Source organism: Papaver somniferum, chromosome 3 (assembly GCF_003573695.1).
Source record: "Papaver somniferum cultivar HN1 chromosome 3, ASM357369v1, whole genome shotgun sequence".
NCBI lineage: Eukaryota > Viridiplantae > Streptophyta > Magnoliopsida > Ranunculales > Papaveraceae > Papaver > Papaver somniferum.
In genome coordinates this window covers 193,193,512-193,214,422 of record NC_039360.1, presented here as the reverse complement: position 1 = coordinate 193,214,422, position 20,911 = coordinate 193,193,512, and the positions used below count along the sequence as shown (strand labels likewise).

The following is a 20,911-nucleotide window of genomic DNA, read 5'->3' as shown; positions in this document are numbered from 1 at the left end:
GTAATACTGCAAGTTGTTGAGCTGAGTTGTAGAATGTGATGCTGTCTGTTGTGGGGTTGTAAAAGAGAGACGGACCAAGTGCAGTTCGAAAGACAAACAAGAAGACTGAAACAATGGCTCAATATTGTTGGATTTGGGTAAGGTTTTATGCAGACAGTCAGGCAATGGAAAATGGACCTAAGGACTTGAACTGAAGTTGGTTGTTGTTGTTATTGTAGATGTATGTTTAGGAATCGCAGGAGCTGTGCTGTTGCTGATGACAGTTCTGGTGGTTTGCTTGTGAAGTGAGATTGTAGTTCAATGGAGTGGGTTGTGCTGGTTTTGTTGGTGCTTCTGGTGATGAAGAGAGGAGGTAATACTGCAAGTTGTTGAGCTGAGATGTAGAATGTGATGTTGTCTGTTGTGGGGTTGTAAAAGAGAGACGGACCAAGTGCAGTTCGAAAGACAAACAAGAAGACTAAAACAATGGCTCGAGATTGTGGGATTTGGATAAGGTTTTATGCAGACAGTCAGGCAATGGAACTGGTGATGTGCCATGGTTCGATGGCAGTTCAATACATGTTTGCTGCTATAAATTGTGTTCAGATTTGGAGGACTCAGGAAATGAAGTAGATGTTAGCCAAGAAGAGAAGAAGAAACGTCGTTGCAGTTGCGATGAGATTGAAGCTGCAGTTTCTGATGGTGCTTTACAGGTGAAATGGTTAAGCTCAAATGCTGATTGGAGTGTGTTGTTGAAACAATGGCCATATTCTGGTGGTGTGTGTATGCAGTGACTGAAGCAACAGATATAGCGCCATCATGGTTGGCTATGCAGTAGTAAAGCGCAATCTTGGCGCAATATGAAGTCTGACCGGCCACCTGAGACATATTTTCCGTTCGCCTGAAATGGATTCCGGTGGCTCTTTCGGTCAACTTCCGGTATCTCAACCAGTTTTCTGGCGACTACTTTTTGGCAAGGATTTTACTGGACTATTTTCTGCATGGTTTGATGGGCTTGGTGGACTTCTTGGTGATGGAATTTGGAAGACTAGACCTAATATTGGAAAGGAAAAAAAGCTACAAAAGGGAAGATTTCTACCACTTTATATTATCACGTATCACGTATTCTACTTGGAGCTTTGGAGGAGAGCCGGATACTAGGGTTTGCTTATTGTTTCATCTTCTTTATTTTAATATTATGATGATGAACTCCATTATTATGAGTAGCTAAAACAATCGTTGATTGAGGGTGGTTTCAAAGCCCGAAATATGAACCTATAATTGATATGAAACAACTTGTTCTCTTGCACGTATTCTCATTATTGTTTGATTTCTACTTTGCCAATAATGCTTATGGATTGTTCCTTAATTGTTTAAGTTCGAAATTGAATAGTTATATCACAATCTTATTGCTAGTTTAGATTTTATTCGACCCGTAAAATTGTCTAGAGAAGATAAACACAAGTAGCAATATATGTGTATTGATGATGGGACTTTGTTAAGTATCCATATGTAGAAATTGACACTAGTAGGTGATTCATGCTTTTGAATTCATCATTAGGAACAATCTTATCTCACAAAACTTAGAGCACTTGTTTGAATCATACCTAGTAAGCGTACCTCTAGGTAACTTGGATAAGTAGAAACCGGTAGTCGAGCGCTTCCGTATCCGGTGAGCTTAGGAGATAATTGAGCGTACTAATTATCCTAGGGTTGTGAGTAACGAGATAGTGTGAATAACATGCTATATGTTGATTTGGTTTATGTTTCGTGGTCGAGAATGATTCCTTACTCAATTCCATCTCATATTTGAATACAACTTTACAATTTTCAGAATTTCCATAACAAAACAATCTTGCTAAGAATATTTGCTTAACAAATTTTGATAAACACACCTCCCTTGGGACGAATATGCTTTCATTATATTACTTGCTAGTGTATAGAGAAGTAGAAATTATTATTTGCCAGTTGACACCTCGTCAAAATTGGCGCCGCTGCCGGGGAGGCAGTGGAAAGATTAGTTGTTATTTTTATTCTTCGTTTATACTTTTTCTTTTATTTTCAATTTCTGTTTACTTATTCAATCTCTTAGAATCTGATTTTCAGGTACTATTTCTTTGGTGAATGCGTGGAGAAGGCAGACCAAGTCCAATTTGTATACGTCTTCGTTCGGGCACTTTACTGAAAGACTTGGTTCGAGCAGTGAATACTCCACTTCCTCCCATTTCTACACCAAGTGAATTCTCGGACTCCGACAAAGAGGAAGACAACACAATGGGAGGTCGACCACCTGCTCCAAGAACACTCAAGGAGCTCACTTCTCCAAACATTGACCAACAGTCCTATGTATTCAGCTGGATGGAACCATTGAGTTGAAGTCGCAATTGATTCACTTGCTGCCCAAATTCAAAGGTTTAGCGTAGAAGATCCTAATCGTCACTTGCAACAATTTCATCATGTTGTGACTAGTTTGAAGCAAGCAACTGCAGATGCTGATACGGCTATGATGACAACGTTTCCTTTCTCCCTTATAGATGCTGTAGGAGAATGGTTATTTTGCTTACCTCCTGGAAGTATAACCACATGGAATGGGATGAAGAAGTTATTCCTTGAGAAGTATTTTCCGGCATCAAAAGTTGCTGTGATTCGCAAGGAGATTTGTGGTATTAGACAAGTACCGGGAGAGACTCTCTATGAGTATTGGGAGCGCTACAAGAAGCTTTTAGCTAGCTGTCCACACCACCAAATCAGCGATCAACTTGTGATTCAATATTTCTATGAGGAGTTGCTTTCTAATGAGAGAAATTTGATTGATGCCGCAAGTGTTGGTGCACTTACCAACAAGACCATTGCGGAAGCTACAAGTTTGTTGGAGAATATGGCTGCGAACACTCAACAATTATACACTCGAGGTGAACCAGTGGTAAGGAAAGTGAATGAAGTTGGTGATTCTTCACATTTGGAACATAGAATGGGTAAGCGGCTGTCATACCATCATCATACACCGAAGATGTTGAGCAAGAAAGTGCAATGTACCAAAATCAGCAAAGGCCAAGATATGATCCATACCCTAGCACATACAATCCGGGTTGGCAAGATCATCCCAATTTCAGCTACGCCAACAAGCAAGCGGCAGTTTCCAATCCTCCTTTTAATCAACAAGGTGGGTACCAATTTTTTGCAAAAGCCACGTCAAGAAACTCAAGGCACGAGTATAGATGACAAGTTGAATCTCATTCTCAACACAATGACACAAGCTAAGCAAAAGTCAGAGATGGATATGAAGGACATCCGAACACAAATTGGTCAACTAGCTACTACCATGAGCAAATTGGAAGCACAAGCAGCTGTAAAACTTCCTTCGCAACCATTAAATCATAAGGACAATGCCAATGCTATTGATCTACGAAGTGGGAAACAAGTAGAGAAGCCGGTAACATCACCGGTGTCCCCATGAACCTGATTTGAAGAAAGAAGAGGGTGAAACAACCCATAGAAAGGCTGACCCGGTAACAAATTCTAACTCTAAAACTCGTGTTTCTACTTATGCTACTCCTCCGCCTTTTCCTAGTAGGTTTGCAAAGTCGAACAAAGAGACATTGTACCAAGAGTTTTGGGAGATATTTAAGAAGATTGAAGTGAACATTCCACTAATTGAGGCGATAAGGCAGGTTCCTCGCTGTGCAAAGTTCTTGAAGGAATTGTGCACTAACAAGCACAAATTGACCGGTAATGAGGTAATGAGTGTGGGGGAGAATGCTTCGGCATATCTTCAAAAGAAACTCCCACCTAAGTTGAAAGATCCCGGTAGCTTTACCATACCATGTACTATTGGTAAAATCATATTTGAACGTGCTTTGCTAGATTTAGGAGCATCCATGAATGGCATGCCCGCTTATGTTTATGAATCCTTGAATCTTGGACCTATTAAGAATACCGGTATTGTTATACAACTTGCTGAGAGGTCTAATACTTACCTGAAAGGGGTTATTGAAGATGTTTTGGTGCAGGTTAATCAACTCATATTTTCGGAGGATTTATATGTTCTTGACATGATGGATGAAGATTCACCATAGTCTACTCCCTTGTTGTTGGGTAGACCATTCATGAGAACCGTAGAACGAAGATAGATGTTTTTAAAGGCGCCTTAACTATGGAATTTGATGATAAAATCATAAGTTTCAATATCTTTGAGGCTATGAGATATCCTAGTGATGTGCATTCATGTTTTTCGATTGATATTATTGATGCTTTAGAAAACACCATAAACTTACAGAGGCTGTGTTAGCTCTTAACTCATTACAAGAAGTTCCATAAAAGTTTAATGCGTCTTATGTTTCCTTGCCAATTACTAATGAGAAACGTTTACCGTCGATTGTGCAGGCACTTATCCTTGAGCTGAAACCTCTTCCGGATCACCTCAAATACATATATCTAGGTGATAAGGAAGAGTTATCGGTGATCATAGCCAAAGACCTTACCAAGGTGCAAGAGGAGAAACTTGTTCGAGTGCTAAGAGAGTACAAGTCTGCCATTGGGTACCATTGTCGATATCAAAGGAATCGGCCCTTCTACATGTATGCACCGAATACTTTTTGAGGAGGGGACAAAACCAACAAGAGAAGCTCAACATCGCTTGAACCGTCCGATGATGGAAGTAGTCAAGAAAGAAATCCTGAAGTTGTTGGATGTAGGGGTTATCTATCCCATATCCGATAGCAAATGGGTGAGCCCGATTCAAGTCGTTCCAAAGAAGTCCGGAATCACGGTGGTGAAAAACGAAGATAATAACTTGGTTCTAACTAGAATTCAGACCGATTGGAGAGTTTGCATTGACTACCAAAAGCTCAACTCTACCACCCGAAAGGACCATTTTCCCTTACCATTCATTGATCAAATGCTTGAAAGGTTGGCTGGACACTCTCATTATTGCTTTCTTGATGGTTTTTCAGGTTATAACCAGATTTTAATAGCTCCGGAAGATCAAGAAAAGACGACGTTTACTTGTCCTTTTGGCACTTTTGCGTATATACGTATGCCATTTGGATTGTGCAATGCTCCAGCCACTTTTCAACGTTGTATGGTAAGTATATTTTCAGATTATGTGGAAAGCATCATAGAAGTGTTTATGGATGATTTTAGCGTGTATGGTGATTCTTTTGACAAGTGCTTAGATAATCTTGCACTTATTCTTAAATGATGCGTAGAAACTAATCTTGTGCTTAATTGGGAAAAGTGTCACTTTATGGTGAATCATGGGATTGTACTAGGCCATGTTATATCCTCTAAGGGGTTAGAAGTGGACAAGGCTAAGACAGATTTGATTCGGAACTTACAATACCCCACAACTGTGAGGGAGGTTCGCTCTTTTCTTGGTCATGCGGGTTTTTATAGGAGATTCATCAAGGATTTCTCCAAGATTGCAATGCCCCTGTGTAGAATTTTGCAGAAAGATGTGTCCTTTGATTGTGACAAGGAATGCAAGGAAGCTTTTGACACCTTGAAAGAGTTGTTGACTACCGCACCAATTATCAAACCACCGGATTGGAGCAAGCCATTTGAGTTGATGTGTGATGCAAGTGATTATGCCATTGGAGCCGTGTTGGGATAGCGAGATGGTAAAGTTCCATATGCCATTTATTATGCTTCTAGAACTCTCAATGGCGCACAAATCAACTACTTCACTACTGAAAAGGAGCTCTTGGCCATAATATTTGCACTAGATAAGTTTAGATCTTGCTTGGTGGGTACAAAGGTGGTTGTTTTCTCCGACCATGCTGCACTTCGATACTTGCTCATAAAGAAGGATGCTAAGCCAAGGCTCATAAGGTGGATTCAACTTCTTCAAGAGCTCAATTTGAAAATTAAGGACAAGAAGGGCAGTGAGAATACCGTAGAGGATCATCTAAGCAGATTGGTTGTGTCCGAAGAAGCGATTCCTTTGCATGATAGTTTCCCGGATGAGCAACTCTTTGCGGTTGTTGGCACAACTCCATGGTACGTTGATATTGTTAACTTCTTGGTGATGGGACAAGTACCTAGTTCCATGTCTACATTTCAGAAACACAAGCTCAAGAAGATTGCCAAGCAATATATATGGGATGAACCTTATTTGTGGAAGAACTGCTCCGATCAAATGATCTGCAGGTGCGTACTCGAATCCGAGTTCGGAGCCAAGAGGACAGCCCTCAAGGTTCTCGAAAGTGGTTTTTATTGGCCTACATTGTTTAAGGATGCATATTTATTTTGCAAGGCTTGTGATAGGTGTCAAAGGGAAGGCAATCTAGGTGCTAGAAACCAAATGCCGCAACCACCAATTCTCGTTGTTGAGATTTTTGATGTTTGGGGTATCGATTTTATGGGGCCTTTTGTGAATTCCAATGTGAAATTTTATATACTTCTTGTTGTTGATTATGTTTCTAAGTGGGTGGAGGCTAAAGCAACCCCGACTAATGATTCTCAAGTTTTTTGTGAGTTTGTGAAGGAACATATCTTTTCTAGATTTGGTACACCTCGAGTGGTGATTAGTGAAGGAGGTTCGCACTTCAAGAGATCCTTTCACGCTCTTCTAAAGAAGTATAATATTTATCATAAAGTTGGCACACTGTATCATCCACAAACGAGCGGTCAAGCTGACATTTCCAACCGAGAGATTAAGTCCATCCTTGAGAAGACGGTGAACGTTACAAGGAAGGATTGGAGTTATAGACTCAATGACGCTTTGTGGGCGTATATGACAGCTTAAAAGACACCCATCGGTATGTCTCCTTTTAGGCTTGTCTATGGTAAACCTTGACATCTTCCCGTCGAACTTGAACACAATGTTTATTGGGATATTAAGGTATGTAATATGGAATTAGATGCAGCTGGTGAACATAGGAAACTTCAAGTCAATGAGTTAGAAGAGATACATAATGATGCATATGAAAGTTCATGCATTTACAAAGAAAAGACTAAGGCTTTCCATGATAAAATGATTTCCTGAAAGAGTTTTGAAGTAGGGAAGAAAGTTCTTTTACTCCATTCTCGTCTTAAATTGTTTCCGGGTAAACTTTGGTCCAGATGGTTTGGACCATTTATTGTTACTAATGTGTTTGCGCATGGTGCAATTGAAATTATTAGTCCCAAAACAGGGTTGGTTTCCAAGGTCAACGACCATCGTTTGAAAACCATACTATGAGCAATTTGTGACGGAGAATCAGGATATGGTCACATTGAGTGATCCACTCCCTCTGGAGGAGTAATTGGAGATGAAAGTCGGGCTGACGACTTTAAACCAAGCGCTAAGTGGGAGGCAACCCACCGGTTTTGTATCTTTATCTTTATATTTTTATTTTTAAGCATTTTATCTTTGTTTTTGCATGTCATTTGCGGAATTTCCCACCTTGAACTTTACTTTGAATGACTAAACTTACATTGAGGACAATGTAAAGTTTATGTGTCGGGGAGCATTTATATATTTTTAGAGTTTGTTTCCTTTAGTTAAAAAAAATATATATATAAAAATAGAAAAAAGAGAAAATAATTGCTTTATAAACTCTGAAATCCAGAAACTTGTTCCTTTAGGATGACACTACCAATATAAGTGGATGGAACCATCTTGGTTAAAGAATTTGAGGAACCCATTAACTAAAAGGACGGACAGAGCTCATGTGTTAGAAATAATATGATAGTTGTTACCATATCTCGGAATGTCACCATATCATTTTCTGTTTTTATTTTTGCAATATTTTCTTGTTTCTCTAAGTGATTTGGTGGGTCACTAACATCGAATTGTTATTACTACTAGGATGAAATAGAGTGATTGAGTTACTAAAAAGAAACCCAGACAAATTAGACCAACCGGTGTATATACAAAAAAAAACAAAAAAAAAAACAAAAAATGACACTTGGATAGCAATATGTGAGTGTTCTCTCTGTCTTCGTCGCCTAAACAAGCGTGGAACGCATGATCCACGAGAATTACCATGTAATCTGCTGACAAGAAGCATGCGCTTGGATCCAAAAGATCTAATCATGCTGTCAAATCGGAAAAAAAAAGTGAAAGTGAAAAGAAAAAGTATTATCATTGTTCAATTAAGAAACCGACCGCTGGTTCCCTTGTATTTGCCAGTTGAGTTGATCTAGAATTAGGATTATCGATCACTGGTTCCCGTGTATATGCCAGTTGAGTTGATATTAGAATTCAGACCAGTATCTCAATCCATTAGGATTCATAGGTTCATCTTGGCGGTGACCTTCAGACAGATATGGGAAACATCGATCACTTGTCAACATTCGCAAACATCTACCTCTATATCTATCTTCTTAATCTATTCATGCGTGATTGTGGTTAGTTATATTCCGAGTATTGTGGTTTGTTCAAATTTCTAAGTAGAGCTTTATTTATTTATATATGAATTGAATTTGCATCAAGGTACCTCCTCCTGTAGTCACTTTGGATTCGTTCATAGACTCTTCACATGTAGTTGGAATTTGGAGTAAAAGGTATTGTAGGTACACCTCTTGTAAACCTTCACGAGACTAAAACTTGTCCACTAGGGACACCTATAGGTTCAAAGGCTTGTTATACGTGCTAAGTGTGACCATACCCTCGACGAGACGGAGTTGTATGTATGTTTTAGAATTATTTTGTTTGATTTGCTCGAGGACTAGCAAAGTCTAAGTGTGGGGGAATTTGATAGGTGTCTAAAACACCTTAATATTTATCTATTGTTTATGCTTTCTTTGCTAAGTTTTCTTGTAAATTATGTATCTTATGTTTGCTTTTGAGTGTTTAGGTACTTTGGAGTCATTTGAAACAAAAGAAGAAGAAACGTCGCTTGAAAGGGCAAGGAGGATTATTTATCATTATTTGCTTTTATTTCTTCATCTCTGTCTGAAAAGTATGTCGGCTTTAGTGATGCAAATTATGTCTGAAAAGCATGACAACTTTAGTGATGAGGAGACATTGAAGAGAAGAAGTGGATCAGAGAAGTAAGAGACGGTTGCTGTTGGTGGAAGGATTCGAAAAGAAGAAAGCGTTCATTCGGAGCAAAAAGGACAGTTACAAGCGAGTGTTGTTTGGAGCCAGCTACAGTTAGGCAAAAAGGAGAATAGACATGTCAGTTCTCTGGAACCGACAAGCCATATACGAAGTGGTTAACCCTTATCCAGAAGTGCAGGTTGTCAATATCAATTTTAGTCATTACAACCCTCAAACCTAGAGAACTCTCTTCTCGTTATTGTGTTTGTTTGAAATTGAGAGACTGGAGGAAATACAGGTGCAATGGAGAGTAATTCAGATATCCATGAAGTGTTGATCAGAGATTGAAGCGGTTTCGGCGAATTCACAAAATTGATGCGATGAAGAATTCATAGAAGTGTTTGAATCACATAAACAGATAGAGGGGATTGAGATTTGTGAAGATTAAGGAGATGGTGATAAGTTAGGGTTTTGAAAACTGCTGTTGATTGAACCAGCGAGAGAGGAGAATCAATGGGAAATTGATGCTCGAATTAAATATGGGTTTCTGAGTTCGAATTATTGATGGTAGTGCAGTCGAAATCAGAGTTAGGGTTTGATGTTGACAGTGATAAGAAGACAAAGGAAATGAGTTGGGGTTTGCTTCAGAACTGAAATTGAAGAGAACCAACAATGCTTTGATGTTAAGGAATTGATGATGCTCAAGGAATGGAGGAAGTGGTATACAACACTAAGCTGATGTACTTACAGATGGGTATTAGGTGAAGTTTGAGATGAATGTTCACATGGAAGAAGTTAGTTCAGTGAGCTGAGAAGACTTAGAAATGGTGTTGATTACTGGTGGTATTTGAGCAATATCAGGGGAAGAAGCTACAGAGATGGGTTGGTTTGAAGTGGTGTTAGTGGTGATTATGGATTGCAGCCAGGAATGAACCTAGGGACTTTAACTGAAGTTGGTTGCTGCTGTTATTGCAGATGTATGTTTAGGAATCGCAGGAGCTGTGTTGTTGCTGATGGTAGTTATGGTGGTTTGCTTCTGAAGTGAGATTGTTGTTTAATGGAGTGGGTTTTGCTGGTTTTGTTGGTGCTTCTGGTGATGAAGGGAGGAGGTAATACTGCAAGTTGTTGAGATGAGTTGTAGAATGTGATGCTGTCTGTTGTGGGGTTGTAAAAGAGAGACGGACCAAGTGCAGTTCGAAAGACAAACAAGAAGACTGAAACAATGGCTCAATATTGTTGGATTTGGGTAAGGTTTTATGCAGACAGTCAGGCAATGGAAAATGGACCTAAGGACTTGAACTGAAGTTGGTTGTTGTTGTTATTGTAGATGTATGTTTAGGAATCGCAGGAGCTGTGCTGTTGCTGATGACAGTTCTGGTGGTTTGCTTGTGAAGTGAGATTGTAGTTCAATGGAGTGGGTTGTGCTGGTTTTGTTGGTGCTTCTGGTGATGAAGAGAGGAGGTAATACTGCAAGTTGTTGAGCTGAGATGTAGAATGTGATGTTGTCTGTTGTGGGGTTGTAAAAGAGAGACGGACCAAGTGCAGTTCGAAAGACAAACAAGAAGACTAAAACAATGGCTCGAGATTGTGGGATTTGGATAAGGTTTTATGCAGACAGTCAGGCAATGGAACTGGTGTGTGTATGCAGTGACTGAAGCAACAGATATAGCGCCATCATGGTTGGCTATGAAGTAGTAAAGCGCAATTTTGGCCCAATATGAAGTCTGACCGGCCACCTGAGACATATTTTCCGTTCGCCTGAGATGGATTCCGGTGACTCTTCTGGTCAACTTCCGACATCTTAACCAGTTTTCCGGCGACTACTTTTTGGCAAGGTTTTTACTGGGCTATTTTCTGCATGGTTTGATGGGCTTGGTGGACTTCTTGGTGATGGACTTTGGAAGACTAGACCTAATGTTGGAAAAGAGAAAAAGCTACAAAAGGGAAGATTTCTACCACTTTATATTATCACGTATCACGTATTCTACTTGGAGCTTTGGAGGAGAGCCGGATACTAGGGTTTGCTTATTGTTTCATCTTCTTTATTTTAATATTATGATGATGAACTCCATTATTATGAGTAGCTAAAACAATCGTTGATTGAGGGTGATTTCAAAGCCCGAAATATGAACCTATAATTGATTTGAAATAACTTGTTCTCTTGCACTTATTCACATTATTGTTTGATTTCTACTTTGCCAATAATGCTTATGGATTGTTCTGTAATTTTTTAAGTTCGAAATTAAATAGTTATGTCACAATCTTATTGCTAGTCTAGATTTTCTTCGAGCCGTAATTGTCTAGAGAAGATACACACAAGTAGCAATATATGGGTATTGATGATGGGACTTTGTTAAGCATCCATATGTAGAAATTGACACTAGTAGGTGATTCATGATTTTGAATTCATCACTAGGAACAATCTTATCTCACAAAAATTAGAGCACTTGTTTGAATCATGCCTAGTAAGCGTACTTCTAGGTAACTTGGATAGGTAGAAACCGGTAGTCGAGCGCTTCCATATCTGGTGAGCTTAGGAGATAATAACGGGATAGTGGAGCGTAGTAATTATCCTAGGGTTGTTAGTAACGAGATAATGTGAAGAACATGCTATATATTGATTTGGTTTATGTTTCTTGGTCGAGAATGATTCCTTAATCAATTTCATCTCATATTTGAATACAACTTTACAATTTTCATAATTTCTATAACAAAACAATCTTGCTAAGAATATTTATTTAACAACTTTTGCTTAACACACCTCCCTTGGGACGAATCTTCTTTCATTATATTACTTGCTAGTGTAAAGAGTAGTAGAAATTATTATTTGCGAGTTGACACCTCATCATTTTTCCTTCTTTTTCTTCTCTTAGAACGTGAATAGAACTTGCACTTCATACTTCGGCCTATCATCAATTAAACTTGACTGCACTGCACATATCCTTTCCTACTGATTCCGTACGCTATGGTACAACATTTTCACTTTCCATCATACATCTATTGACCAGCCTCTCTTTATCCTCTCCTACAAATACAAACAAACACAAATCACTAATATTCACAACAAAATTAGTTATTGAAGTCTCGAGACACAATACTAACATTTGACACAAAATTAGGATATTAATACATTTCGAGTACTATAAGTACCAAATGAATGATATCAAATATGCAATATTTACCCCCTATCAATTGCTCGGTTGAACCAACCAAGCATTTGTATATCAAGTTTGGTTGTTATATTTTAGATCAAAACTCAATTAGAGTCGATGATTAAATATACTAGAGTCAACTTCGTTTAGGATATACTAGAAAGTCTAGGTATTTTGAGACATACAAGTATTACCTTGAAGACCTGAAGATCGTGAAGACGTATCGACTACGATGAAGACTTCATCCTTCCATTTGAGGTTAGTAATACTGACTTGACTTGTTTCCATTCCTATCATTGCTTTCAAGTCGTTTAAGATTGAAAACATAACATGCGAGGTTATATTGAATACTCTAGTATTGAACTTGATCATTTTATTATGATCAAAGTGTCAAGGAAGAATATTTAATTACGAAGTATACCACTTTTCTTTTAAACTTCGTAAATGTGACATCGACATAATCTATGCAACTTGTTACTTGATTGTGTATTGGATATATGTGTGATTTATACCTAGGAAACTATGTTTAATTACATCTATGATGATGGTGAGTTTTTGACAAGGGCATTTGTAGTAAATTGGCCTTACCCTAATCATATAAATATAATGAAAATCCCTGCCCGACATCAAGATTATTGAATTTGTATCAATAAAATTTGTACTCCTCAAGAGAATCAATAAAGCGTGTTCAAATGACGGACCCAATAGCCCTATAGATATTCTAAAAGTGTATGTGTATGCCAAATTTCAGGGGTTTCCTCAGCAGAAACCTCGTTATTTCATTGAGCCAATATGTACAACCCTTATGTTATATAAATAGCATTGTTCATATTCAAAATAGGATTTGACACCATTCTTGAATTAATATGCTACTGAGAATATCATATTTAGTACATAGTCATATCAGTATCGTCTCAAATCGCAAACTCCCACGGCCGAGTTACTTGAACATGCTATAGCGGCATTATCGTGTTCAAATTCATATTGGGATAGCATTAAACTTCAAATCTAGGTTCGACATATTGCCATAATACCTTGGCTAGCTATGGCTAAGGACATAATATAGCTACTGCATCTCATAGCGCTTTGGCTAAGATAAGAATGGACTAATGACTTAGTTGAAGTCATTTCAAAGCCATCGGATAAGTCCATAACACAGCTTGGCAACCACATCCAAGACCATGCCCTATGACACGCACGTCATTACCACGTCATAGCATAAGCCGCGCGCGTCATCATTGCACCTTGGAAGACATGGCCAAGGACATGGCATAAGCTGTCCATTATTACCGTGATACGGTCTAAATGACGCATTATTCTCAGTCTTGGCAGCTACGACCACGACCATGGTTTAAGCCGCATGTGAATCTCAGCCTTGGAATCTACGACCAAGGCCATGGCATAGCGTCCGTGTCATTCTCGGCCTTGGAGGCTGTATCCAAGTCCATAGCCATAGTGCGCGCGTCATTCTCGGTCTTGGCAATTACGACCATAGCATATGCCGCACGTGAATCTCGGCCTTGGAAGCTACGACCAAGGCCATGGCATAGCATGCACGTTATTCTCGGCCTTGGAATCTATGGCCAAGGCCACAACCTAAGCTACACGTCATTATTGGAACCTTGGCTAGTCGTGGCCAAAGCCATAGTGTAAGATGTGACCTTTTAGGATCTTGGCCAGTTCCGTGGCATAGCCATTATAACTTGCAAGGCCATGGCCAATCAACGACCTAAGAAGGATCTAATCTTGGCTCGTGCGCTTCTCACGATAGCCTACCTCTATTCTTAATCCATCTTGGCCATCCTAGTTGAAAATGGAATCCTATTTTAATAGCCTTGTCCGAATCGAGGACAAACCCTAATTCTCGGCCGTGGCCTATTCACGTCATTTTTATGCCAATATCGAGCCATAGCCAAATGTGCGTTAGCTCAACCCCCATGAAACACCATAAGCATGCTACAACGCCATACACATACTATAAAGGTCTATGGATTGGGTGAGATTCGATAATTTTGGCGTGGTAACATTAGGCGTGGCATGGTACTTCTAAAGCCGCGGCTTACCGAATGCGGGCCCATAACATGCCACACACCTCTTTGAGTGTAAATTACACCATTACAGCTCCCCTAGACAGTAGATTAACTTATTTAGCTCATTATTAAGTAATGGACCGACAATTTCTTTCTCATTAGCCTTGGTCAAGGCAAAATGTACTAAGATGATATAAACCGCAGCTTGTCGAGCCAGGCGCTAGCGCCAGCACCGTTGAAAGGTCATAGTGCGCCAAATCCTAATACGACAATAAACTACCATGCCGCTTCGCGCCAACGTCTCCAACTAGATCTCATTTTAATTTTGGAAGATAAGGCCAAGGCAATTGCGTCATCTTTTGGATCATTAGGCCAAACATAATGGCACTGCATGCCATAGCTGCGCCATTTTAGGCCGCTACGCAACTTGCTATTTTATCGCCATAAATAGGCCATTCAAAGGCCACACGATAATTTAGCACTCCAATATCTCACATAAAGATTATGGCCTGTAATATTTCTTTCCATCTTAGCTATGGCATAAAGTGCGGATGTGCTATGCCACTTTTATTCCATTAGCATGCCGCGCTAAATTATAACACCTTAACTAGCCGCAAACGCGCCAAGCCATTCTCTTCTTCCTCAACAGGCATAAGCGTGCCATGGTTTTCCTTGGCCAAGTTGTTTTCACAACATATTCTACTCAACGTGTCCCTAAGGCATATGTAACTCCCAAGTTATACCTGGTCTTCTTAGTAATTGGTTCCTCTTTTTTCTGAGGATCTGTGATAGGTGTCTAAAACACCCAATTTTGATAATGATTTCTCATGCTTTTCTTATTAGTTTTCTTGTGAAATTGTTTATTACGTTTCTTTTTATTTTCTCTTAGGTACAATGGCTTGGAAATCGCAGAAGAAAGGAAAAGCTTCAAAATGATTTTTTTTTTATCAAAAGCTTTTATTTTTATTGGTCAAAGAATGAATACAAAAAACAAACAAAACAAAAGTAGCCAAAATGGACAACAAATGTCAGGCTAAACTGAAAAATAACAAATGAAATAGGCTAGAAGAAAAAACACCCAAAGATGACAACATGTCACAGGCTAATCAAATCTATAATAAATTGTGTCTGGGAATTCCATTTTGTGCATATGAGGAGGTCTAGCATCAAATTTTAGTACTTGACCCTTTGAAAGATATACACCTTTCTTAGCAAAAAAATCAGCAGATAAATTTACTTCTCCGTAAACATGATTCAGGTGGATTGCTTTGATCTTCCTGAAGATAATTGTCCATCTGTTCCATACAAACCAAGGCAGCTTGCTCTTCATAAATACACTAATGGCAGCTATAGAATCAGAGTTGATAATAACTTTTTCTTTAATATTTTTAACAGCCCATTCCAGAGCACTTATGGTTCCCATAATTTCTGTAATAAAGTTTGTTGAGATGCCCAGGCCTCCACTTTCAGCTGTAATAAAATTACCATAGCAGTATCTAGCCACAAACCCATAGCCAGCACAACCTGGATTTCTTCTATGCTCCATCACAACATAGTACTATCTTATCAACATCAGGGAGAGTGAAAGTGCAATCAATAGCTTTGACAGATCTAACTTTTCTACAGCCTATACCAAAATGTTTTAGTATTTGAAGGTCATATGAAGAATTATTCATGAACCCCTTTAGTCTCAATTCACTGTCATGGACCCTTTCAGTTATTCTTTTTATTTCCCTATCACTGTCAGGTGCTATATTCTCAAAGAAAACCTTATTTCTAGTAAACCAAATGTCTACCATGATTAGGGGTGGGACTTGGGTTGGTTGGGCGGGTTAGAAGGATTGGTCAAGGCAGGCCCAAGTTAGGAATCCTTTGCCCAGATTGCCCATCGAACCCGTGGAACCCATGGAGGTACTGCCCAAGTCCGCCCAAGTTATGTTCCTCGGGTTGGCCCAAGTTTATCTAGACATGCGAGTTTGTTAATATGATAATACCAAATTTTAGATGTTATAAGATTTAATTGCTACATTTATCATAAATTTCCAACTAACTGAAGATTATTTCTAATAATATAATTTTTTTTCATATTGAATGATTAATGAGGTAGATGTAATTTATATTTTCATTATTAGATTTGAAGATAATATCTAAAATTACTCTAAATAAATAATAATGCCAATTTATAAAAATAGTTTTATATTAAAATATCTTAGTTCTCCGGGTTGGGCAGGTTGCTTGGGTTAGAATTATCAGTGCCCATGCTTGCCCAAATTTAACTCGGGTTTGTAAAACCTATGCCCAAGCTTGCCCAAAGTTTTGAAATACGTTGCCCATGCCTGCCCAACATTCGGGTTGGGTATGGGTTGGGTGGGTTAACCCGACCCAAGTCCCACCCCTAACCATGATGCTATAAGCAGTAACACACCATAATTCCTGTATGACTGAACTTTTTTCTTTGCGTACATTCACTACATCTTCAAATCACTTAGGATGCTTAAAAGAAAAAACATCACCAATCCATTTCCAGAGTATTTGCCCATAGTTGCAGTCCACAAAATATGATGCATAGAATCTAGGTTTTTATGACATAGAAAACATCTAGAAGAAAGAACCGTACCTCTTTTCTGTACATTTTCATCAGTGTTGCAAGATCCTCTTGTTATTTTCCATATGTTACCAGCAATAGAGGGATGAATGCAGGATTTCCAAATCTTCTTGTACCATTTCAATTTTGGATGCTTTTTCCTGACCACATTTACTGCACTCTGAACAGTAAACTCTCCATCATGAGTTGCAGACCAAATAAGTTTATCAGAATCTGAAGAGAGGATAGAAAGATCTTCTATAGGAAAGAAAACCAGCATTTCTTCAGGTATATGCCAAGTATTGTTACCGATCAACTTATCCACCCTCATATGAATGTTTTGTTGAATATATTCATTATCTGGAAAGTATTTTATTATACTTGATTCAAGAATGCATGCATCATTCCAGACTGATTTGTGCTTTCCATCCCCTACATTTTTTTTGATAAGTCAAAATTCCATCCCCTAAAAGCCACTTGTATTTTCACCAAATTCCTACAAAATCCATTTAATACCTGGCCAAACAGAGGAATGTTTATAGTATGTAATCCATCAACCATTTTTGTCTTGAAATTTTGACGGGAAGAATTTTACCCAGTCTTCATCAGAGTGTAATATTCTCCATAACAATTTCATTAATAAAGATTTATTGATATCATTTAATTTCATGATTCCCAAACCACATTCTTCTAATGGAGTACAAACTTTATCCTATGAGATGGTGATAAATTTCCTTTCTTCAGCATTCCCACTCCAAAGAAAATTCCTTATGATTCTTTCACGGGATTTTAGAACTTTCTTGGGCCATTTGTATATAGACATATTATAAATTGGGATCTACTTAAGACAAACTTTATAAGAGTAATTCTAGCTTGAAAATTCAGAAATATCCATATCCAAGTGGCTAACTTCTTTTGTAATAGTTTAACAAAAGACCAAAGATGTTCTGATTTTATCTTCCCTGGAACCAGCATTACTCCTAAATATTTATCAGGGAAATATGACAGTTTCATATCCATATATTTAGCTATCTGAGTTTTCCTGAAGTTTGTAGTTCCATCCACAAAACATTTGCTCTTAGAAGCACTAACAATCTGGCCAGAAGCAGCTTGATATTCAAAGAATAATTGTTTAATATGAAGTAAAATTTTTTTGCATCCATTATAAAAGATGAAGATGTCATCAACAAAGAACAAGTGAGAAGGATATATACCTATATACCTTTTGTGATGACAATGGGTTGATTCTTTCCAGCATGAATAAGTTGAGTGATCTTCATACTTAACATATTAGCAGCCAACACATAAAGTATAGGGGAAAGAGGGTCACCCTGTTTTACACCTCTTCCCATACCAAAATAACCAATAGGGGCACCATTCAGCATTATTGAGATTTTTGTTGTCATGGGAAGTACCATTATCCAGTTGCAAAAATTTTCAGAGAATCTATATGTCTCCAAAGCACAAATCAAGAAATCCCAATCAAGAGTATCATAGGCTTGTGATATGTCCAATTTTAAACCAACATTTTCCCCTATTCTTTTAGAGCTCATTTCATGTACAAGTTCAGAAGCAAACAACACTTGTTCATGAATATTCCTCCCCTTAATAAAAGCACTTTGTTGAGGACTAATTATCTTATGAACTATACTACTCATTCTAGTGGTTATAATTTTTGCAAAAAATTTAAAACAAAAATTACTTAGACCAATAGGTCTAAATTGGTTTGCCCTTTTAGCTCCTTTAACTTTAGGTAATAGAACAAAAAAGATTGAGTTTAAACTAGAGGGAATCACTTGATTATACCAGCAAAGTTGGATAGCATTAACAAGATCAATACAATATTATCCCACGCTACTCTATAGAAAGTACCTGAAAAGCCATCAGGGCCAGGTGAACCATCTTGGTTTAATTCATAAACTAATGTTTTAATTTCCTATGGTGATGGAATGTGCTCCAAATACCTATTATCTTCATCAGTAACTGCATGAGGAATAACATCTAAGATGGTATCTGAAATCAGAACTTGGTTGGCTGCATATTTAGAAGAAAAATGCTGAATAAGAATAAAACTAATTGTAGTTTGGTTTGTTACAAGAGCTCCAGAATCATCTTCCGATTCTGCAATAATGTTTTTTGACTGCCTTAGCTTGATAGAAGTATGAAGAAAAAAAAAGTATTAGCATCTCCAAATTTTATCCAATTAATTCTTTCTTTTTGACTCAGCATTGTGTGATAGTTTGGATCAACTACATCTCTAACTCCTCTAACTGTAATATAATCATTTAAGATTTCTAAATTTGAAGGATCTGTATCAGATAAACGATTGGTCTCTAAAACTTTTTCTTCAGCTTGTGTTAAAGTCACTTGGACATTAGCAAAAACCTCTCAGTTCCATATTTTCAGTATAATCTTCAATCTTTTGAGCTTAATCATAAAAACAAAAATAAGATTTCCAGTAATATTTTCATTCCAAGAATATTTTATAACTTTCAAAAAAACAGGATGATAAGTCCACATTTTTTGAAATTTAAAAGGAGAATTAATTGGTTTGGGCACATCCTGTTCAGAGCCAAATAGATAACTATGATCAGAAATCCCCCTAGAAGAGACATGATATTTCCATCCACTGTAAAGATTCAACCACTATAAATTGAATAATGCTATATCAAGGTTGCATAAAATTCTCTTCTTTCTATATATGACATTAGACCATGAAAATTGAAAACCACTTTTTGGTGCTTGAAGAAGACCATATTGATCAATCATTTCATTAAAACAATTTACTGCAGAAGTAAGAGGACTAGAACCACCCTTTTTTCCATTTATAGAAGTAATGCTTTTAAAATCACCTATAACCATCCAACGTTTATTGAGATTACTAACTTGAACCAAATCAGACCATAATTCTCTTCTGTTTACAGTATGAATATCATCATGTACACCTGTAACTAGAACACCTCCAACTTGGTAATGCATTGTCTAGAAGAAAAAATAACTGTAAGAGGAGTAATCGAACAATTCCAAAATAACCAGATATTTGCTTTTCTATGATCACAAGTATTATGTATTATTTAATGTTGCATACCAGGAAGTTTTATTCTATTTATTGAATTAAAATGTATTTTAGGCTCCGCTATCCAGACTAAAGAGGGATTTAATTGATTGACTAAAGATTTCAATTTGTCTTTAGCTTTTTATCTCTTAAGGCCTCTGACATTCGAGAATAATATTCTCATTTAGAAGGATTGTGGGGGGAAACCTCTGAATTTCTTTACTAGCCTTCCTAGTGGTAGGAGCTGGTTTTGAAGGTTTAGTTGGAGTTTTTTTCTTTTCAGCAATAGGTTTCTTAGAAACTGGAATATTGGGTAGTTTATTCCCATTTCTTAGGATAATAACAGGTTCCTGAATAATACTATTATGAAGTAACGAAGTTGTACTTACCTCTTTTATCTCACCACCTTCAGAACTAGATTCACTATAGTTTCTTCCTCTATAATAGGTTAATCAAGATTGTCTGTAGAAAAAGTTATTGTAGGATGGTTTTCAAAACAATGAATCTCTTTGACCACTCCACTTGATTCACCAGTGAAAACTGAATTTTCAGACAGAGGAGGAAATTCATCAGTAGACTTCAAATCATTGTTGAATTCAGTAATGTTATTTTGTGGGATACAAATCTTCTTGAAGAAATAGAAGTCACCTGCACATTTCTATTTTGAACAAAAGTTTCATTCCCACTATCATTATCAGTTCTACAAATATCAAAACCAATTAATGGAGCCATTTTTGGTATCCAAAATTTCCTAGGTTTAGCCACAAACTCTTCTTGGAGGAGTATGCATATTTTCCTTTCTTTTGGATCTACATTCGGCTACATAATGACCCACTGTTTGACAGTGGTTACAAAATTTAGGAATTTTAGGAAAATGAACATATTGTTCAAATTTATCATATTTCGATTCAACCCAAATCTTAGATGGAATAGCTTTTTACAAATCAATTTCTATCAATACACAAGCATAATAACCAATGGTTCTCTTCAATATTATTTCATCCACCATTATTGGTGTACCTAAAGTTTTACACATCTGCATAAGAATGTTCTTCTTCCAATACTCAATACTCAATCCAGGAAAGATAGCCCAAACAAAAGCTGACTTAGTTTTTTGAGCTTCTGGGTTAAAATTTGGTTCCCAAG

The 20,911-nt window shown here is 37.6% G+C and overlaps 1 protein-coding gene across 1 annotated transcript; it reads left to right on the top strand.

Moving 5' to 3' along the window:
• Positions 1-300: 300 nt before the first annotated feature.
• LOC113360471 lies at positions 301-3,436 on the top strand. The gene is made up of 3 exons (XM_026603979.1): positions 301-352; positions 586-762; positions 2,358-3,436. The coding sequence occupies exons 1-3, from the start codon at positions 301-303 to the stop codon at positions 3,434-3,436; spliced, it is 1,308 nt and encodes a 435-aa protein (XP_026459764.1).
• The last annotated feature ends 17,475 nt before the right edge of the window (positions 3,437-20,911 follow it).